This window comes from Rhinatrema bivittatum, chromosome 9 (genome assembly GCF_901001135.1).
Source record: "Rhinatrema bivittatum chromosome 9, aRhiBiv1.1, whole genome shotgun sequence".
NCBI classification, from domain to species: Eukaryota; Metazoa; Chordata; class Amphibia; order Gymnophiona; family Rhinatrematidae; genus Rhinatrema; species Rhinatrema bivittatum.
Window position 1 is genome coordinate 239,720,383 of NC_042623.1, and position 20,597 is coordinate 239,740,979.

Below are 20,597 nucleotides of genomic sequence, written 5' to 3' on the forward strand. Positions count from 1 at the left end.
TAGGGACACTAGCGCGTCCCTAGCGCCTCCTTTTTGTCAGGAGCGGCAGCTGTCAGCGGGTTTGACAGCCGATGCTCAATTTTGCCGGCGTCGGTTCTCGAGCCCGCTGACAGCCACGGGCTCGGAAACCGGACGCCGGCAAAATTGAGCGTCCGGTTTTCGGCCCGACAGCCGCGGGCCGAATTCAAATTTTATTTTATTTTTTTTTACTTTTTTTTTTACTTTTGGGGACCTCCGACTTAATATCGCTATGATATTAAGTCGGAGGGTGCACAGAAAAGCAGTTTTTACTGCTTTTCTGTGCACTTTCCTGGCGCCGGAAGAAATTAGCGCCGACCTTTGGGTCGGCGCTAATTTCTTAGAGTAAAATGTGCGGCTTGGCTGCACATTTTACTTACTGAATCGCGCGCGCATACCTAATAGGGCCATCAACATGCATTTGCATGTTGAGGGCGCTATTAGGTGCCGCGGGTGGGCCGCGTGTTTTCCTCCCCTTACTGAATAAGGGGTAAGGGAAAACACGCGTCCAGAGCAGGCTGACAGTGCGCTCCGACGGAGCACACTTTACTGTATCGACCTGATAGAGAGCAAAGCCAATCTCCCTTTTGGAGGAGATGGCGCATGGAACCCAAGGTTACCATTCTTAACCTTTTTTTTTTTTTAATTCTTTATTTATAGATTTTCTAATAAATCACACAATTTATGATTTACAAAGAAAAAAGAAATTACATGGTTTGATAAACGGCAATTTACACAAAAAACATTTTACCATTTTAACTTGCTTTGAAATATTAGTTTATCTAAACCAATTCATATCAGATCAAATAGGAGAGGGTAGTGTGGGAAAGAACCCAGGGGAGATTACTACAACAACTTTCAAGGAAAATTAAATGCATAGAACCTGCATACAAATTTTTTACATATTAGACACCGGGGATGAAGTTATCAATTTCCGTTGTTCAAGAAAACTCTTTAATTGCTCGGGTGTAAAGAAGATATATAGTTCCTCTTGCTTTTTAATTAAGCATTTACAGGAGTATCTTAAAGTAAAAGAGAAACCCAATGCAACAGTTTCTTGGCGAAGAGCCAGGAAGGATTTACGCCTTACTTGTGTGGATACCACTAGGTCAGGGAATACTTTTACTACTTTCCCCAGGTGATTGACGGGATATTTACTGAAATACCTTTTCATTACCGAGTTAATGTCGTTTATTGATGAAAAAGTTGCTAATAAAGTTCCTCTATCAATCACCTGTGCAGACGAGTCCTCTAAAAAGTTTGTTAAATCACCTTGAAACATCTGATTGGAACCTTCAAGTATTACATTTCTTGGTTTATGTAGAAAATGGCAATTAATTACCAAAGGAGATTCTTCACTTACAAAGCCAAGGTTTTCAATGAGAAACTTTTTCAAAGAGATTAATAGAACTTCTCCAATTAACTTGGGGAAGTTTAAAAATCTTAGATTTAAACGCTTGGCGTTGTTTTCAAGATTTTCAACTCGTCTAGTAATGCTTTCTCTATCCTTAACCACTGCTAAATGAAATTCCAGATTCTTTTTTTCGTTAACCTCAAACATTTTTATTCTATCTATAGTATCTTTAATTTGTTTTTGGATATGATTATATTCCTGTTGATTCCCTGATCTTAGTGTATCCACTTTAATCTCCAAGCCCCTAATATTATTCATCATTCCCGCCATCATTTCCCATAAGATGTCTAATGTCACCACGGCAGGGCGAGTGAGTGGAACTGGGGGCATCTTGTTGGTCAGTTGGTTTTCAATCCCCTTAAGGGGAATTGTTGACTCCATTCCTCATTCTGCTCCTACTGGAATCAAATTTTCAATGCCCTGAGCTACCTGTGCTTCTATTTCTATACTGTGGGTTTCAAACATTCCCGCACCGGAAATAGAAGAGTTAGTCTCTACAGGAGCTTCTCTAGTATGCCCATCACCCAATCTCTGCGCCGGTGGAAGTCCTGCATTAGGACTTAAGGAGGCCTCCTCTGCCGGCCCAGGCAGTCCTCCCTGACTGCCTAGCACATCAGTCTCTTCAGTACCTGCCTTAATTAATGCAGGTGAGACCATGAAACGACTGATTTCTTGGTGGATAAGTGAAGGTAAAGGAAGAGAGGGAAAAACCCTCACCTTACCCTTCCTTTTAGGAGGCATATTCTAATCAATTTTTAACTAGAACCAGATTGCTTCAATCGCTAAACTATGCAAATCTAAAAGTCCCACTCAGATGGTCCATAGAAAGGATCAGGCAAGAGATAGTAACAATACTATAACAAGAATACCTTTATGAGCAGTTCGTCAAGCCTACGATGTCCCGGGTGAATTCCAGGCGAAATCCAGGCAAAGCCAGGCTAAGCCTGTCAGACCACGCGCCCCTTAGGCGCGCGTGGCTTGGGCGGCACGCCGGCGTCTGCTGCGCGCCGCACACAGCCCGATTTTGTAAGGCTTCCTGGTTCCACCTCCGGGTCCGCCCCTTGACGTCACCGGGTCCTCCGCTGCGAGCTCACCGTCGGGGCAGGCAGGAACCGCTCGCCCCGGGGCCTCACAGCACAGCAGAATCTATGTCTCCAGCCAGCCTTCCTCATGCTCTCGGGTCCATCCTGAACTTTTCTTTGTGCAGATATTTGTTTAGGGGACGAAGATCCAATATAGGACGAACACTGCCTGACTTTTTTGGAATTAGAAAATATTGGGAGTAGACCCCTTTCCTGCGCTGTAGTCAGAGAACCAGTTCTATGGCATTGTTTTGGAGGAGGGTTGAAAAGTTCCTCCTCGAAAAATGGAGAATGGTTGATTAAACTCCACACGGGATGAGGTGGAGAGTCCGAAGGAAGTATGAGGAAGTTTAGATGGTAACCTTGGGCAACCACAGAAAGGACCCATTGGTCCATTGTGATTGTGTGCCATATGTTTGCAAAATGGCACAAGCGGCCTCCTACAGGAAATGTTACTGGAGGTGGGGGTTGACTGTTGCTCTCTAAAAGGGAGTCAAAAACCCGATGCAGGACCCGTCTGCGGAGCTGGTTGGGTTTTTGGAGGCCTGTGCTGAAGAGGTTGACCTTTCTGATAGGGCCTGGTTGGACGAGTCCGGGATGGAGGAGGGAAAAATCCTGTTTTATAGGTTAGCTTCCTGGGGTTCTGAACTGCCTTTTGGTAGTGGACGAAAAGTCAGAGGGAACAGTAGATAGTTGGCGCAATGTTCATGATGGTCTTTGAATTGCGCAACTGTTTTTTGGATTTTCTCCCCAAATAAGTTGTCCCCTGTGAAGGGAAGGTCTGCCAACCTGTCTTGGACTTCTTGACGCAAGTCTGAGGATTTTAACCATGCCCATCATCTGGCACTTATGCCTGCTGCTGATACTCTGGAGGCAGCCTCAAATATGTCACAGGTGGCTCTGACCTCGTGTTTTCCAGCATCAAGGTCCTTCTGGAGAATGGAAGACCTTCCTGAAACTCCTCTGGCAGGGATTCGGAGAAATCTTGCACCTGTTTCGAAAGTTTTCTGGAGTACTGAGTCATGTATAGCTGGTAGGCTGCTATATGTGCCATCAACATAGAACCCTGGAACACCTTGCGTCCAAAGGCTTCCAAAGATTTCTGCTCCTTGCCAGGAGGGGGCAGAGGAATGAGGGCGGGACCTCTTCGCTTTCTTCTGAGCGGATTCAACCACTACAGAGTGGTGAGGGAGCTGGGTTTTCTGGAATCCTGGAGCTGATTGAACCAGGTAGGTAGCCATCAGTTTTCCTGTTCACCGGTGGAACTGTACCTGGGTGCTCCTAGGTACGATGTAACAGGTCAAGCAGAACCTCGTGGATTGGAATTGCCATCACTTCCTTGGGAGCATCCACGAATTGGAGAACTTCCAGCATCCTGTGTCTGGCATCCTCTTCCATTTGCAGCATAAAAGGGATGGTTTCAGACAATTTCCTTTAAGAAGCTTGAAAATGAGAGGTCCTCTGGAGGGAGCAGCGTCTTTCCTTTGGGGGTGAAGGCTCTGATGGGATGTCCTCAGAATCCTGTGAATCAGAAGAATCATCACTCCAGGGATTGTATGGCTGGTCTCCTGCACCTTGTGGTTCTTCTGATGGAGGGAGAAAGTAAATGTTGCTTACCTGTAACAGGTGTTCTCACAGGACAGCAGGATGTTAGTCCTCACATATGGGTGACATCTCAGAATGGAGCCCAATCACGGAACACCTTTGTCAAAGTTTCTAGAACTTTGACTGGCACCTACTAGGCATGCCCAGCATGGCACTAAACCTGCAGCCAGCAGGGGTCCAGTCTTGTTTAAAGCTACAGGAAGTGCCGAAAAATAAAATAAGAAAACATAACGAACCCAACACCGCGGGGTGGCGGGCGGGTTTCGTGAGGACTAACATCCTGCTGTCCTGTGAGAACACCTGTTACAGGTAAACAGCATTTGCTTTCTCACAGGACACGCAGGATGGTAGTCCTCACATATGGGTGAGTACCGAGCTGAGGATGTCCAAGAAATGCACCAAGTGTACCCTAGATCTGCAATAGGCACAAGGACTGGGGTGGAATTTCGTAGAGGGCATCCTGAACCCTAACGGGAAGGCGGAAGGGTGTTGGTAAATCACGTTGTAAAAAGGTTGTGCAAGACAGACTGGCCGAAGATGGAATCTTGTCTTCCAGCCTTGTCTAAGCAATAATGGGCTGTAAAGGTATGGAGAGAACTCCAGGTAGCAGCTCTGCAAATGTCAGGAAGCGGCACTGAGCGTAGGTGTGCTACTGAAGTTGCTATGGCCCTCACAGAGTGTGCTTTAACACTGTCTTGAAGCGGAATGCCTGCTTGCTGATTTATTTATTTATTTATAATTTTTATATACCGACATTCTTGTATAATATACAAATCATACCGGTTTACATTAAAACAGGAGATGCAGGAAAAAAAAAAGTTACCTTTGTCAAATACATTTAACATTAATAACAATGAAAATTGTTAACAAGGGATAACAACTATGAAAAAAGAGAAAGGTAAACAAAAGTGGAAGAAACATAGAAGTTAAAAAGAAAAAAAATGAAAAAAGGTAGCACCAAGGGTCGCACAAAGCAAAAGGATATGCAGTCCGCTAACCAGGAGGAGAGAGTCTGTTTACCCACAGGCTGCCCCAATTTGATGGAATGGAAAGAGACAAATAATTGAGTGCTTTTCCTGTGGGCAGCTGTATGGTCTAGATAAAAGGCTAGAGCCCATTTGCAGGGTATGCAGAGCCTGTTCTCCTGCATTGGAGTGGGGCCTGGGAAAGAAGGTAGGTAGTATAATGAATTCATTAATGTGAAACTCCGATACTACCTTAGGTAAGAACAGGGTGAGTGTGAGGTACTGCCCGGTCCTGCAGAAGTTTAGTGTAAGGCGGATAGGTAACTAGGGCCTGCGAGCAGATGTGATTGCCAAAAGAAAAATCACTATTCATGTGAGATAGCGAAGATCACAGGATTGGAAAGGCTCAAATGGTGGTTTCACGAGTCTTCCCAAAACCAGACTGTCCCAAGAAGGGGCAGGAGGGCGTAGTGGAGGCTTGAGATGAAGCAAGCCTTTCAGAAAAGGCGTTACGAGGGGTTGTACTGAAATAGGAACATCCCCGACACCTTTATGGAAGGCGGCCACTGCACTGACATGCATTCTGATGGAGGAAGTTTTTAGACCTGATTCTAACAAGTGCCAGAGATAGTCTAGAAACTTCGTGGTGGAACAGGTAAAGGGATCAAGGGATTGAGAAGAACACCATGATTTACACTTGTTCCATTTGTATAGGTAAGACTTTCTCATGGAAGGCTTCCGTGAAGCAATAAGGACACGGGAAATTGGCTCCGAAAGGTTAAGTGGCTGAAGAATTAACCTTTCAACATCAAAGCTTGAAGACTGGGGTGGCGTAGGCACCCGCTGTTCTGAGTGATCAGAAGCGGGTCCATTCCCAAGGAAATGTGCCTGTGAATGGAGCGATCCTGAAGTACTGGATACCACACTTGGCGAGGCCAGTGAGGTGCTGACTTAACTTCACGAGTGTCTTCCAGAGAAGTAGAAGTGGAGGTAATGCATATAGGAGACCGGTTGCCCATGAGAGGGAGAACGCATCTCTTGGCTGTGAGTGTTGGCTGCGAGAGAGAGTAAAAGTTCTCTACCTTGCGGTTTTGAGGTGACGCAAAGAGGTCTATGCGAAGATGACCCCAACGTTGGAATATTGCGTCCGCTACTGTGGGGTTGAGAGACCACTCGTGCGGATGGAAAGCGCAACTTAGGTTGTCCGCCAACACATTGTCCACTCCCGGCAAATAGGTGGCCCTGAGGTACATCGAGTGGGAGAGGGCCTCCACCCATATCTGCGCAGATTCCTGACACAGTAGGTAGGAGCCCGTCCCTCCCTGTTTGTTGATGTACCACATGGCCACCTGGTTGTCCGTCTGAATCAGGATGACCTGATTGGAAAGGCGATCCTGAAATACCCTGAGAGCATATCTGATTGCTCGAAGCTCAAGGAAATTAATTTGGTGTTTGGCTTCCTCTGGAGACCAAGTTCCCTGTGTTTGCAAATCGGCCACATGGGCTCCCCAGCCGAGGTTGAAGCATTGGTGGTGAGTATTATTTGAGGGTCTGGAGCCTGGAAGGGCAGGCTTTCGAGGAGATTGATCTGATTTTTCCACCAGGCTAGAGATTGACGGAGTGAGTCGGTGATGTGGACAGTGGTTGATAGAGGTTAGACAGACTGAGTCCATTGTGACCTTAGAGTCCACTGCATGACTCATGGCCAAGCGGGCCACTGGGGTAACCTGTACTGAGGACACCATGTGTCCCAGTAGGATGAGGAAGTGGCGTGCAGTCGTGCGGCGCTGAGACTGTAGCTGGGGTGTGAGGGAGATGAGAGTGAGAGCTCGCTGTTGAGGCAGAAATGCCTTTGCCTGCAAGGTGTCCATGTCTGCCCCTATGAATGATAAAGTTTGAGATGGGACTAAGCAGGAGTTTGCGTAGTTGACGAGAAATACTAGCGAAGTCCGAGTGTGTAAAGTAAGACGTAGGGACAACAGAGCAGCTTGCTGAGTGGGAGCCCTGATCAACCAATTGTCTAGATAGGGATAGACGTGAACATCTTGAGTTCTGAGGAAGGCTGCTACTACTATGAGGCACTTGGTGAAGACTTGTGGTGCAGATGCCAGGCCGAATGGGAGCACTCGGAATTGATAGTGCTTGGGGCCTACTAGAAATCTCAGGAACCTGCGATGAGATGGATTTATCGCAATGTGCGTGTATGCATCTTGGAGATAGAGAGAGCAGAGCCAGTCTCCTCTTTGCAGAAGAGGAAGGAGGGAACCCAAGGTTACCATCTTGAACTTTTCTCGTTGGAGGTACTTGAGGGCATGTAGGTCCAGAATTGGACGAACACCTCCCGATTTTTTGGGGATTAGAAAGTACCGGGAATAGAATCCTAGGCCTTGTTGAGAGTAAGGTACTGGTTCTATTGCTCTGGACTGGAGGAGGGAGACCTCCTGCTCCAGGATTAGTGAGTGGTCGGATGTTCTCCATGCCTGTAGGGGTGGGGAATCTGGTGGAATGGAGAGAAAGTTCAGGCGATAACCTTGAGAGATTATGGTGAGGACCCACTGTTCTGAGGTGATTGTGTGCCACCTGTTGTTGAAATGGCATAATCGATCTCCCACTGGTATCTGAGGCAGAGGAAATTGGCTGCTGCTCTCTATGCAGGAATCAAAAACCAGAAGCAGGGCCCTGCTGAGGAGCTGCTTGCAGCTTTTGTTTACGAGGTTGATGAGACTGGGCTTTCTGAAAAGGTCTCGTGGAACTAGTCCTAGACTGTGGTGGATAGGACTTCTTTGGACGGAAAAATGACTTTTTAGTATCCTTCCTGAAAGGCTATTTGGAGGAATACCCAGAGGGCATCAGAGAGAGCTGGCGAAGGGTCTCATGATGGTCGAGTTCCGCCACAGTCTGCTGAATCTGTTCCCCAGATTGTCTCCTATGCAGGGCAGATCAGATAATCTGTCTTGTACTTCAGGGCACAAGTCCGAAGACTTAAGCCAGGCCCATCTTCTTGCCGAAATAGCAGTTGCAGATACCCTGGAAGGGGTGTCAAAGATATCATAAGAAGATCTTATTTCATGCTTCCCTGCCTCAAAACCCTTGTGTACTAGGGTTGGAAGTTGTTCCTGGAATTGCTGAGGCAGGGACTCTAAAGTCCTGTATGTGCTTGAATAAGACCCTGTTGTACTGGGTCATATACAGCTGGTAGGAGGCGATCCAAGAGATAAGCATCGATCCCTGGAAGAAACGCCAATGACATCCAGGAATTTCTTTTCCTTACCTGGGGAAAAGAAAGAGTGGGGTTTTGATCTTTTTTGCCCTTTTTTGGGCAGATTCTACAACCACAGATTGGTGATCCAGCTGAGGTTTCTGGAATCCTGGGGCTGACTGGACCAAATAAGTGGTATCAGCTTTTCTGTTGACTGGAGCAACAGAACCAGGGTGTTCCCAGTTATTTTTGAGAAGATCCAAAAGAACCTGGTGAATAGGGATGGAGGTTATTTCCTTGGGAGCATCCAGGAATTGTAACAGCTCTATCATTTGATGTCTGTCATCTTGTTCAGTCTGCAATTTGAAGGGAACCAATTCAGACATTTCCTTCACAAAATTTATGAAGGATAGGTCCTCTGGAGGAGAACGCTTCCTGCTTTCAGTAGGAGAAGGTGGCAATGGCAAGTCATCAGTGTCTTGAGAAGAATCATCGGTCCAGGTGTCATAGGGATCAGGACCTGCCCCTCTAGGAGTCTGAGAAGGACGGGATGATGTTATTCCTGAAGGTCCCTGTCTAGGTTCCGAAGACATTGAGGGAAGTGCTGGAGGCACCGATGAAGGCATCGAGGGCATCGATGGATGGATCGGTGACGGTGATGGGCGCATCGGCATCGATGGTTGAGGCATTGCAAGAACTCCCGATGGAGGAATGCGGAATGGTGTTTCCCCTCCCGATGACAGAGTAAGCTGGGAGGACACCGGAGCCATCGGTGACCCAGGATCCATCGGTGGAAAAGCGGCTATAAGCGCTTCCATCTTCGAGAGCTGCGGTGCTAGTGCTGCTGGAATCGGATCGGTGGTCGGTTCCACAATTGGCACCGGTGTCGGAGGAACTTGGAGTCTGTGCATCGCCTCATCGATGGTCTCCTGAACCATCCGGTCCAGTTCATCACGGAGACCTGGAGCAAGCAGCCCCGGCTACAGAAGGGAAGAAGGAGGCAGAGGCATAGCCGGAGGGACCAACGTTAAAGGCGGAGTCGCTGCTCCCGATACCCGTCCGGGTGAAGGTTGCCTCGGTGACCTGGTCGCAGAAAGGGTCGGTGCCTTTTCTGGACAGGGTTTCTTCGATGGCGGCTCAGACGATGGGAGGTCGAAGATTTTCCTTCCTCGATGGTCCGAGACTTGCGGTGTCGATGCCAATGTTTCTCTCTATGATCCCCTCGGTCCTGAGGGGGAGTAGAGGTAGTCAAAGGCCGAGAAGTTGTCGACGCCGGACGGTCACCGGCCGATGGCCGATACTGGCGCAAAGTGGACATGCCGGTTCAGTGGACATGCCGGTTCAGACGACATCGATGCAATAGACGGCGGAGTTTGAGAACGGAAGAGAAGTTCCATTTTCTCTATTCTGGCCTTGCGACCTTTTGGTGTCATTAAGGCACATTTGGTGCAAGTCAGGACATCATGCTCGCACCCGAGACACATTACACAGACTTTATGCGGGTCTGTAATGGACATGATGCGAGTACAGTCTGGGCACCGACGGAACCCCGACGCCATGGCCTTTGAAAAATTTAGCCTTGGTACGGTCGACGGCCAGTAGGCCGCGAGGGCCAAACAACGGGAATTGATCGAAACCAGGTAAAAACTTACCGGAGTACCGCGGAGTCAAAAATTCGAAGGAGGGACTCCTGTGGGGTATGAAAGTTTTTAGTAATTCCATGAGGAAAATTCCTGTCAGGAATCTCTGTGGAGCTCCTTAACCCGCGTGGCTACTGCTGTGCGGAAAAAAAGAAGACTGAAGAGGGACCCCTGCTGGCTCCAGGTTTAGTGCCATGCTGGGCATGTCCAGTAGGTGCCAGTCAAAGTTCTAGAAACTTTGACAAAAGTGTTCCGTGAGTGGGCTCCATCCTGTGATGTCACCCATATGTGAGGACTACCATCCTGCTTGTCCTGTGAAAAGCCCTAATCCAGCCGGATCAGGAGGTGGCACCAATGGAATCTGTGTTTTTCATGGGCATCGGGTTGGCAATACACCAGATGGCCCTGGAATCGGGTCTGGCATTGATAGGACACGGTTCTCATTGTCTGATGATAGAGGAATCGGGGGTCGATGGCGGTGGAGGAATCTGTGGCATCGTTGGTCCGGGAGGCACAGGCACCAATGGAAGTGCACAGATGAGGGTGTCTAGTCTTTCCAGTAGCGGAGCCAGCATTGTAGGCACCAGGTCAGGCCTCAGCATGGGAGTCATTTCCGATGGTGACTGAAATCCTCGAAGCGCTTGGAGAACTGCCTCTTGAACCATCTGGGTCCAATTCCTCCCGGAAGGCTGGTGTTGGTAAAACAGCTTCCGGGGTTGAGGCTCCATAGATGTCGCCAGAGGGTCCATGGGGACATGTGGAGTCTCAGCTCCCAGCACAGTTGCAGGTGGGGGAACGCCTCGGTGTCCTGGCTCTTCTCCCCGGGACTTTTTGGTCGGTGGTTCCATCGATGCCAATGTCTTGTCGGTGCCGGCACCGGAGGAAGTATCTCTGATGTTGATACCAGTGCTTTTCTCGGTGCTTGGCCCAGTTCTTCTCCGTTGCCAAGGATGTCGATGCTTTTGAATGCGAAGATACTGGTGACTGGTGGTCACCGGTGTCTCAATGGTGCTGAGACGTAGATGGTGATGGGATCAATGACAATGACAAAGTCGGTGCACTCTTAGCCGGAGTAGACGGGGTCAAACGCTTAGATTTGAATAAGTGTTCCATTTTTTCTAAGCGGGCCCGGCGGCCTTTCGGAGTCATTTGGGCGCAACTGGTACACAGCTGCCCCAAGCTGTCTACCAAGCATAAAATGCATACATCATGCAGGTCCGTAATGGACCCCAAGCATAAAATGCATACATCATGCAGGTCCGTAATGGACACAGTCCTCGGACATTCGGGGCACTTCCGAAAGCCGGTCGCCATTTTTGAAAAAATAAACACTGTGCGCGGTCGGTGGTCGTCAGGCACCGATGAGAGCACCGTTGGATACTGACCACAAAGATAGAGGTAAAAACTTACCGACACTAGCGTAGATCGACGGGGGAACCCTGGGATGGGGAAAAATTTTTTGAAAAGTTTTGAATAGTTCCATGAGGAAAAAGTTGTAAGGAAATCTCACAGAGCTCCTGAGAACTGCGAGGCAACTGCTGAGTGGAAAAAAAAGAGACTGAGGGGGGACCCCTGCTGGATGCAGGGTTGGTGGCATGCTGGGCATGCTCAGTGTGCCAGTCAAAGTTCTAGAAACTTTGACAAAAGTGTTCCGTGATTGGGCTCAATCCTGATAATGTTACCCGTATGTGAGGACTACCATCCTGCTTGTCCTGGGCGAATAACCTAACTGCTCAGCCTTTAAAAAAGAAATACTAAAACTATACCACCTTCTGTTTACAGCACTTAAAAACTAGACAATATATTTTTTTAAAATGTTACTGTTATGCCATTACTTTTTCATTATTTTATTTAACATTTTTATAGACCGACATTCGTTGGGAACATCACATTGGTTTACACAGAACAAAAGCCAGCAAAAGGCTTTACAGGGAACTGGAATTTAAACAGCTAAGAACTAAAATTTAGAACAGTAACTAAGTGAGAAGCTTGTCAATCAATTCAGGTTACTGCTTCAGTCATGCTTCAACGGCAGGGGAGAAGAAAAACTGATACTTCACGCATATCCAGCATAGCTCTCTGCTTCAACGGCAGGGGAGAAGAAAAAAGGATTCGCACTCACAAAGCGGGGAGTAGCTGGCTTGTTACGGCGGTTACTACCCCAAACCAAATAAGCCTGATACTTCACTTTCAATGCATATCCTGCTTCAACGGCAGGGGAGAAGAAAAACTGATACTTCACGCATATCCAGCATAGCTCTCTGCTTCAACGGCAGGGGAGAAGAAAAACTGATACTTCACGCATATCCAGCATAGCTCTCTGCTTCAACGGCAGGGGAGAAGAAAAAAGGATTCGCACTCACAAAGCGGGGAGTAGCTGGCTTGTTACGGCGGTTACTACCCCAAACCAAATAAGCCTGATACTTCACTTTCAATGCATATCCTGCTTCAACGGCAGGGGAGAAGAAAAACTGATACTTCACGCATATCCAGCATGGCTCTCTGCTTCAACGGCAGGGGAGATGAAAAACTGATACTACAAGCATATCCAGCATAGCTCCCTGCTTCAACGGCAGGGGAGAAGAAAAACAACCAATAAGGGCTGAATGGCACGGTCTGGGTAAAGCAGATGGGCATGGGTGTAGCTTGCTTATTGCGGCGGTTACTTCCCCTACTTCCCCTACTACCCATAACTAATCAAGCTTGATATTTCACTTGGTTGCAGCTCCATCACTGCTCTCTACATTAATGGTGGGGGTGGAAGGGAAATAGAACCAAAGAGCTAAGAGAAACAGATAAGTATGAGAAAAAAATGTGAAGCTTGCTGGGCAGACTGGATGGGCCGTTTGGTCTTCTTCTGCCGTCATTTCTATGTTTCTATGTTTCTATGTATATATAGTATCAAAATATTTACAGTAAAAAGGACATAGCATAAGCATTTCTAAGGATAGGTTGGGTTTATGGGAAGGTTGTGTTGAGGGATCAGGTGCTGCCAAAGAGATAAAATGAAGAGAGCATTTATATAGAACAACTATACAGCGAATGGCTTTACAGGGAAATGGTAATTAACTAGTTTAGAACTAAAATTAGGAGCATTAGCTATGTAAATGTTTGACCTACAATTCAAGTTATATACAGTATGCAGATATTTACAGTAAGAAGGGAATTAACATGTACAAGTAACTGCCCTGCAATCCCTATATAGCCTCACCACCAGTTATTGGCACGAGTCAAACTGCTTTACACACACTGGATCTGATTGGGCCTATTGGTCATGATGTCACAATCATCACACATTCATTGCACAAACTAATCAAATCTGAAAACATATACTGCTGCTCTGAGTATAAAAGAATTTGAAAATTAATAACTAAGTAAAATATTGGATACATGTTTTGTACACTTAGTTGATTTCTGTAATTGTAAATACTGAACTGTACAGACAGCACAAATTCATTAAGGAAGCCATTTTTTAAAATATGATGCAGAATTTGCAGTCCCATGAGACTGCACATTTGGAAAGGAAACTCCATACAGGGTTTCCCTTTGAAAATCCATCCAGTTGCAGATGAGCAGGTCCAATGTCTAGGTGCTAGTACCATGCATGCTTTCCCTACCTGACCTCTCTCCACCCCTTTCATACCTCCCTCCCTTTTACGGAGGTAAAAGTATCCATTCTATTTTTTCAGTAATATGCCAGTATCTCTCCCCTTTCAGGTAACAACTAGATTTTAATATTCCCTCCAAACTAGGTAAAAAAAAAAATCATAGTATTTTTTCATTGCATTTTCTAACTCAATTTTATCGCTCGTTGAAATCAAATCATAAATTTTGATCCAAAGATAATCTCTTTTCAAAGGACTAGTAGCTGTTATGTCAAATATTAAAAATGTATTGGATTTCTTACCTTTAGGTACGCAATATGGTAGTCTAAAAGGACCTGAACATTTCCAATGCTTTCTTTAGTGCCAACAAATACAAAGGGGACCATTCCCTGAATGGAAAAAAAGCTTTATAGTACATAGTGGATAAGAGGCTGAAGTTTTACAATAAAAATATAAGTATACTTTGATCAGTTTTTTTTCCACGTGAGAATAAGTGATTGTCACCTGGTAACAGTGTAAAGTCCATGTTGCTTTACATAAAGGAATTTATACTACCTGATTATTTTTGTAACAATGCATACATTCAAGTATTTTTCTAACAAAAGGCAGTACTGTACAACAGTTTTCATAATCTGCACATAATTTTTATATAAATTCAGATGTCTGCAGCCTATTTGGCATATTTGTAAACAAGATAAATGCATAGAAAGGATGTCAAACTTTTTGCATTTTGATATTTAACCTGTTCTTCTAAAATCGAGCAGGAAGAGTTACAGTAAAATATAAAAACAGTTAACATATAACAGAAGTAGATGAACAAGACAAACATATCAATGAACATCAGACAGCAGTAAATAAAAGGGTTTTAAAGAACACCTGAAGGACATACTGAAAATATAACTTACATCTTCTCTGGGTAGCTTGTTTTCATTGTCTCCTTCAATTCTCACTCTAACTACTCCAGATTTGTCAACAATCTCTTGAATTACTTTTCCATTCTTTCCAATTACTTTTCCTTTAAGAAAAGAACAGATTAATTCCAGCATGGAAAAACTAAAGACCATGGTCATCAAGGATTTATGCCATCAACACAGAAGAAAACCTTTTAACGAATGAATTCCCGTAAAAGTAACTGGCATCTGCATCTGTGCAAGTGTCAATATTACACATATATTCAATAAAGTTGCCATAATACTTAATTTTCCAATATGATGGAAATGAGAACAGCTTAAAATTTGCTACCGTAAACAGCCCAATTTTCAGACTGAATGCTAACAAGGTGAATCAGTGGCAAAAAAGTACTCCACTCATTTTTGAGTCCTGTTTTACAAACTTTCCAAAAATAGGGGCATGAAGCCTATACTGTTAGGAGCCCTTAAAAAAATAGGAACATAAAGTACCAATTATACTAGTCAATTTTTTACATATGTTGGATGAGTACAAATAGTGTCTATGAAATGCAATTGCTCTAGAGAATTATGTGGTCGGGGGGGGGGGGGGGGAGCAGTAACTCAGAACTGCACAAAAAAATAAAAACTGTAACAGTACAATACTCATTGTGCAATGTGAAACTATACAATGATTTTCCTCACTTTGCGGCCTAAGTACTAAGATGCACTAAAATTCATGTAGAAGTCACAAATTTACATGAAGTTTTCTACCAGGACGTGTATATAAATAAGCCCAGAAGAAAACTTCTATACGTTTCCTATGCACAGCTTTCCAAAAAAGTTAACATCTCAAAGACCTTTTTGTATGTATTTTTGCACTGAACAGTTAATGAGTTGCTGTACATGATTTTGCATTGCAGCAACTCATTAACTTTAAAGTTGCATAACATTTTATAAGAGAAAACTTAGTGTGTAAATTTACTACATGAAAAGCCAAAGCAATTTGCAAAATTCACTTAGCATATAAAAAAGAAAACCTGTGTGCTTAAGCTCAACTTAAGAGCACAAGTTGCTGCTTTTGCAAGTAATGAGAGCTTTGCAAATTTCAGCACTCCTCTATTGGCTTGAAGATTTTCTCCCATTTTATGTCTATGGGAAAAATGCTAAGTAAATAAAGTACTTAGTCAAGTTCTTATGTTGTCATCAAGTGAGTTATCTGCTAAGACTGGCAATCCATCCACTAATCAAGCATGACCCATGTAATACTAGCACACACTTAAAACACCTAGCAAACATGGCAAGGTGAAAATTCCTCTGATAAAATGAGGAAAAACTCAGAAAGACATTTTGATTTTTTGTTATTCATATTTAAATTACTGATATGATTCAAAACTATATTTAGCTCTTTTTTCTGCTGGCAGCCCCTTTTTTCCCCACTATGGTGGCTATTTTTCAAACCACTCAGTTTTGTTTGAAAGCAAATTATTTCTCCAAATGTGCAGCTATCAATACTAACTAGTAAGCAGTTAGGTTTGTTTTTAATGGGTATATGGCTGCCACAGAAAGCAGAGTTGCTTACCTGTAACAGGTGTTCTCCCAGGACAGCAGGACATTAGTCCTCATAGATGGGTGACATCATCAGATAGAGCCCGGCACGGAATACGTTTGTCAAAGTTTCTAGAAACTTTGACTGGCACACTGAGCATTCCCAGCATGCCACTGACCCCGCAGCCACACAGGGTCCCCCCTTCAGTCTTATCAAAGCATAAATAAAAACTAAATTTAATTAAATAATTAAATTAAATAACTGAATAAAAAATTGAATAATTAAAGCATAGATAAAATTAAAATAAAAAAATAAAATAAATTGCAGATGAAACCCAACTGAACAGGGTGGCGGGTGGGTCTTGTTGAGGACTAACATCCTGCTGTCCTGGGAGAACACCTGTTACAGGTAAGCAACTCTACTTTCTCCCAGGACAAGCAGGATGGTAGTCCTCACAGATGGGTGAGTACCAAGCTGAAGGCTGCCCCCAAAAGATACCAGGCCAACAGACACCTAATAACGTGAAACAGGAACAACAATAGGGGTGCTGTTGGTAACAAGGGGAGGCAGCATGAACCACACATAGGGCGCTAGGCAGGGAGAATTGGGTTCTCAGATTTGGAACAAGTTACGAAGGACAGACTGGCTGAAGGCACTGTCCTGTCGACCATCCTTGTCCAGATAGTAGTGGGCTGTGAACGTTTGGAGGGAACTCCATGTCATGGCTTCGCAGATCTCAGCAATAGGGACGGCACAGTAGTGAGCCACCGATGCTGCCATGGCTCTCATGGAGTATGCAGTTACTCGGCCTCCGAGAGGAAGGCCCGCTTGCTCATAGCAGAAAGTGATACAGTCTGCCAACCAACTGGACAGGGTCTGCTTGCCCACCGCAACCACAAGCCTATTTTTGTCGAAGGAGACGAAGATTTGGGTGGACTGACAGTGCGACCCAAGTAAAATGCCAGAGCACAATTGCAGTCCAAGGTGTGCAGAGCCCGCTCACCCTAGTGGGAGTGAGGTCTCGGAAAGAAGGTGGGCAGTACAATAGACTAATTTAGATGGAAGTCAGTCACCAACTTAGGCAAGAACTTAAGGTAAGTGCATAACACTACCCTGTCATGGAAGAACCTCATAGGTGAATAGGTTACCAAGGCCTGAAGCTCACTGACCCTGAGGGCGGAAGTAACTGCCACTAGGAAGATAACCTTTCAGGTGAGGTGTTTAAACTCGCAGAAGTGCATAGACTCGGAGTCTGCATGAGCCACGCTAGCACCACATTGAGATCCCAGGTCACAATGGGAGGATGCAGTGGAGGCTTCAATTGAAGCAAGCCTCTCATGAAGCACCCCACTAACGGCTGCACCAAGCTTGGAGTGTCACCCACCCCTCAGTGTTAGGTGCTGATGGCATTCAGATGGACTCGGATTGAACCCCTACTCTGAGAGATGCCAGAGATAATCCAGGAGCCGCAGCGTGGGGCAGGTGAAAGGATCAAGACCCTGTTCCGCACACCAGACCGAGAACTTCCTCCACTTCAACTGGTAGGACGTCCGTGTGGAATGCTTACGAGAAGCTACCAGGACTTGCGAGACGACATCTGAAAGGTCAAGGGCCTGCAACACTAGCCTTTCAACATCCAGGCCGTGAGGGCCAACAACCAGAGGTTCAGGTGACATAGCCTGCCCTGATCCTGTGTGATGAGGTTGGGGGAGGTGCCCAGATGTATGGGCTCCTGGACAGATAGGTTGCGCAGGATCGGGAACCAGACCTGTCTCAGTCAATGTGGGGCTACATGATCATGGAGCCCCCGTCCCGTTGGCACTTCATGAGGGTCTTGCCTATTAGCGGAATCTGAGGATATGCGTACAGGAGACCCATGCTCCACAATTGGATGAAAACATCTATGGCTTGTTCTCCGTCCTCCCTGTACAGGGAGTAGAAGCGACTCACTTTGTGGTTTTCAGGGAACGCGAAGAGATTCACCTCCAGCAGACCCCACCTGTGGAAGATCTTGTCCACTACAGAGGGGTGGAGGGACCACTTGTGGGGGTGAAATGTCTGGCTTAGGCGGTCCTCCCCCACATTCTCCGTCCTTGCCAGGTATACTGCTCGCAAGAGCATGGCCCTGGACAGGGCCCAGGCCCAAATCTGTGCAGCCTCCTGACAAAGCAGATGGGAGCCCGTGCCCCCCTGCTTGTTCACGTACCAAATGGCTATTTGGTTGTCCGTCTGTATCAGGACAACCTTCTGGGACAGGCAATCTTGGAAAGCATATAGGGCAGTGATGGCGAACGCCAGTTCTCGAGTGCCACAAACAGGCCAGGTTTTCAGGAAATCCACAATGAATATGCATGAGATAAATTTGCATACAATGGAGGCAGTGTATGCAAATTATCTCATGCATACGCATAGTGGATATCCTGAAAACCTGGCCTGTTTGTGGCACTTGAGGACTGGAGGTCGCCATCACTGATATAGGGCATACCGCATCACCCAGAGTTCCAGGAAATTTATCTGGTATCTCACCTCAGGCTTCGACCACACACCCTGCGTGCGGAGGCCATCTACATGTGCAGCCCAGCTGATGTTGGAGGCATTGGTGGTAAGGATCACCTGAGCAGGAGGGGGCTGAAACAGAATGCCCTTGCTCAGGTTGGCTTCCTGTTCCCACCAGGCGAGGGAGTCCTGGAGGGGCTTGGTTACCTGGACCAGTGTGGAGAGTTCCTGAATGGCCTGGTGCCACTGGAAACACAGAGTCCACTGCGTCATCCTCATGGCCAGGCGAGCCATCAGGGTGATGTGCACAGATGCTGCCATGTGGCCCAGCTGACATAAAAGTAGATGGGGCACAGGCCATTTGACGGTGGGGAAAGGGCCGAGCTAGCTCCGCCAGGGTTGCCATACGATCGCTGGAGAGGAATGCCCTGGCCACCGTGGTATCCAGGTAAGTTCCAATGAAGCTGAGCCGCTGAGACGGTGTCAGCTGAGATTTGAGATAACAGATAAGAAATCCCAGCGACTGGAGTACTCAGATTGTCGCGTGAAGGGCCCAGAGGGTTCCTTCTCTCCTGGCACTCCCGATGAGCCAGTCATCCAAATATGGGAACACATGCACTCCCCCTTGCGACGCAGATGTGCTCCCACCACCAAAGTATTTGGTGAAGAACCTAAGTGCGGAGGCGAGGCCAAAGGGTAGAACCCTGTACTGAAAGTGCCGCTGGCCTACCACGAAGCACATGAATTTCCAATGAAGCGGAAATATGGCGATGTGCGATAGGCATCCTTTAAATCGAGAGAGCAGAGCCAGTCCCCCTGATGAAAGAGAATCAAGGTGCCTAAGGAAACCATCCTCGCCTCAGGAACTTGTTTAAGGCTCGGAGGTCGAGGATGGGACGGAGGCTGCCTGTTTTCTTTGGAATGAGAAAGTACCTGGAGTAGAACCCCCAGCCCAGTTGGGTGCAGGGAACTGGTTCAACGGCCTTGGCCCATAACAGGGCCGGGATTTCCTACTCAAGGGTAGTCGCATGCTCCACAAGACCCCACCCCGGTGAGGGAGGGAAGTCTGATGGAATGCAGAGAAGATTCAGGCGGTAACCCTGTTTTTACGATGGTCAAAACCCAGTGGTCGGTTGTAATGGGAGTCCAGCAGTTTGCAAACAGGCATAGCCGGCCCCCCAATCAGTGGGTCAGGACCTTTGGCCACCAGACTCAGGCTGCTGCTCTCTCTGCACCAGTCAAAATCCCACTGCAGGGCTGGGTTGAGGCGCGGGCTGGGCCCGAGGCACCTGCTGCTGGCAGCCCAAGACGTCTAAGCTCAAGAGGCAGGAGGATAGTATCTTCGCTGCCTATAGAAAGGTTTCCTGGGCCTCAACACGGCCTCCGACAGGCTGCTAAGGACGGGTCTGAGGTGCTGGCAGACAGTTGTTGCAGGGTTTTGTGGTGGTCGTTTAGTTGGGCTACCGCATCCCGGAACTTGTCTCCGAACAGGTTCTCACCTGTGCACAGGTCGTCAGCCAGCTTCTACTGGACTTCTGAGCGGAGGTTGGAGGCCTTAAGCCAGGCCCAGTACCAGGCACTAATACCGGCCGCCGATACCCTTGCCGCCATCTCAAAGACGTTGTAGGCCGCTCACACTTCATGCTTGCTGGCCTCAAAACCCTTCTGCTCAATGGAGTCCAATTCCTCTTGGAACTGCTGCAGGAGACCTTCAGCAAGCTCCTGGACTTGCTTCCAGAGGTTACGGTTGTACTGATTCATATACAATTGATATGCTGCTATCCAAGCAATGAGCATCACCCCCTGGAAGACTTTGCGGCCTAGGGCATCCAGGGCCCTCTGGTCTTTCCCCACAGGGGCAGAAGAGTGAGTATGGGATCTTTTGGCCTTCTTCAGAGCTGACTCCATTACTATGGACTGGTGGGGGAGCTGGCTTTTCTGGAATCCCAAAGCCTGCTGTACTAAATAGTGTCTGTCTTCCTGTTGACCGGGGCGACAGAGCCTGGGTGCTCCCATAACCGGAAGAGGAGCTCAAGGAGGACCTCATTCACCGGGACAGCCACCACCTCCTTCGGGACATCGACAAATTGGAGGACTTCCAACATTTTATGGCGGGCGTCCTCTTCAGTAAGCAGCT

General features: G+C 46.8%; 1 protein-coding gene across 1 annotated transcript in view; it reads right to left on the reverse strand.

The window, feature by feature from the left end:
- The window catches only part of FXR1 (FMR1 autosomal homolog 1), a 285,531-nt gene that overhangs the window by 35,959 nt on the left and 228,975 nt on the right, over positions 1-20,597 (reverse strand). The window contains 2 exon segments of the mRNA XM_029616831.1: positions 13,831-13,917; positions 14,434-14,543. Coding sequence (XP_029472691.1) covers positions 13,831-13,917; positions 14,434-14,543 — 197 coding nt within the window.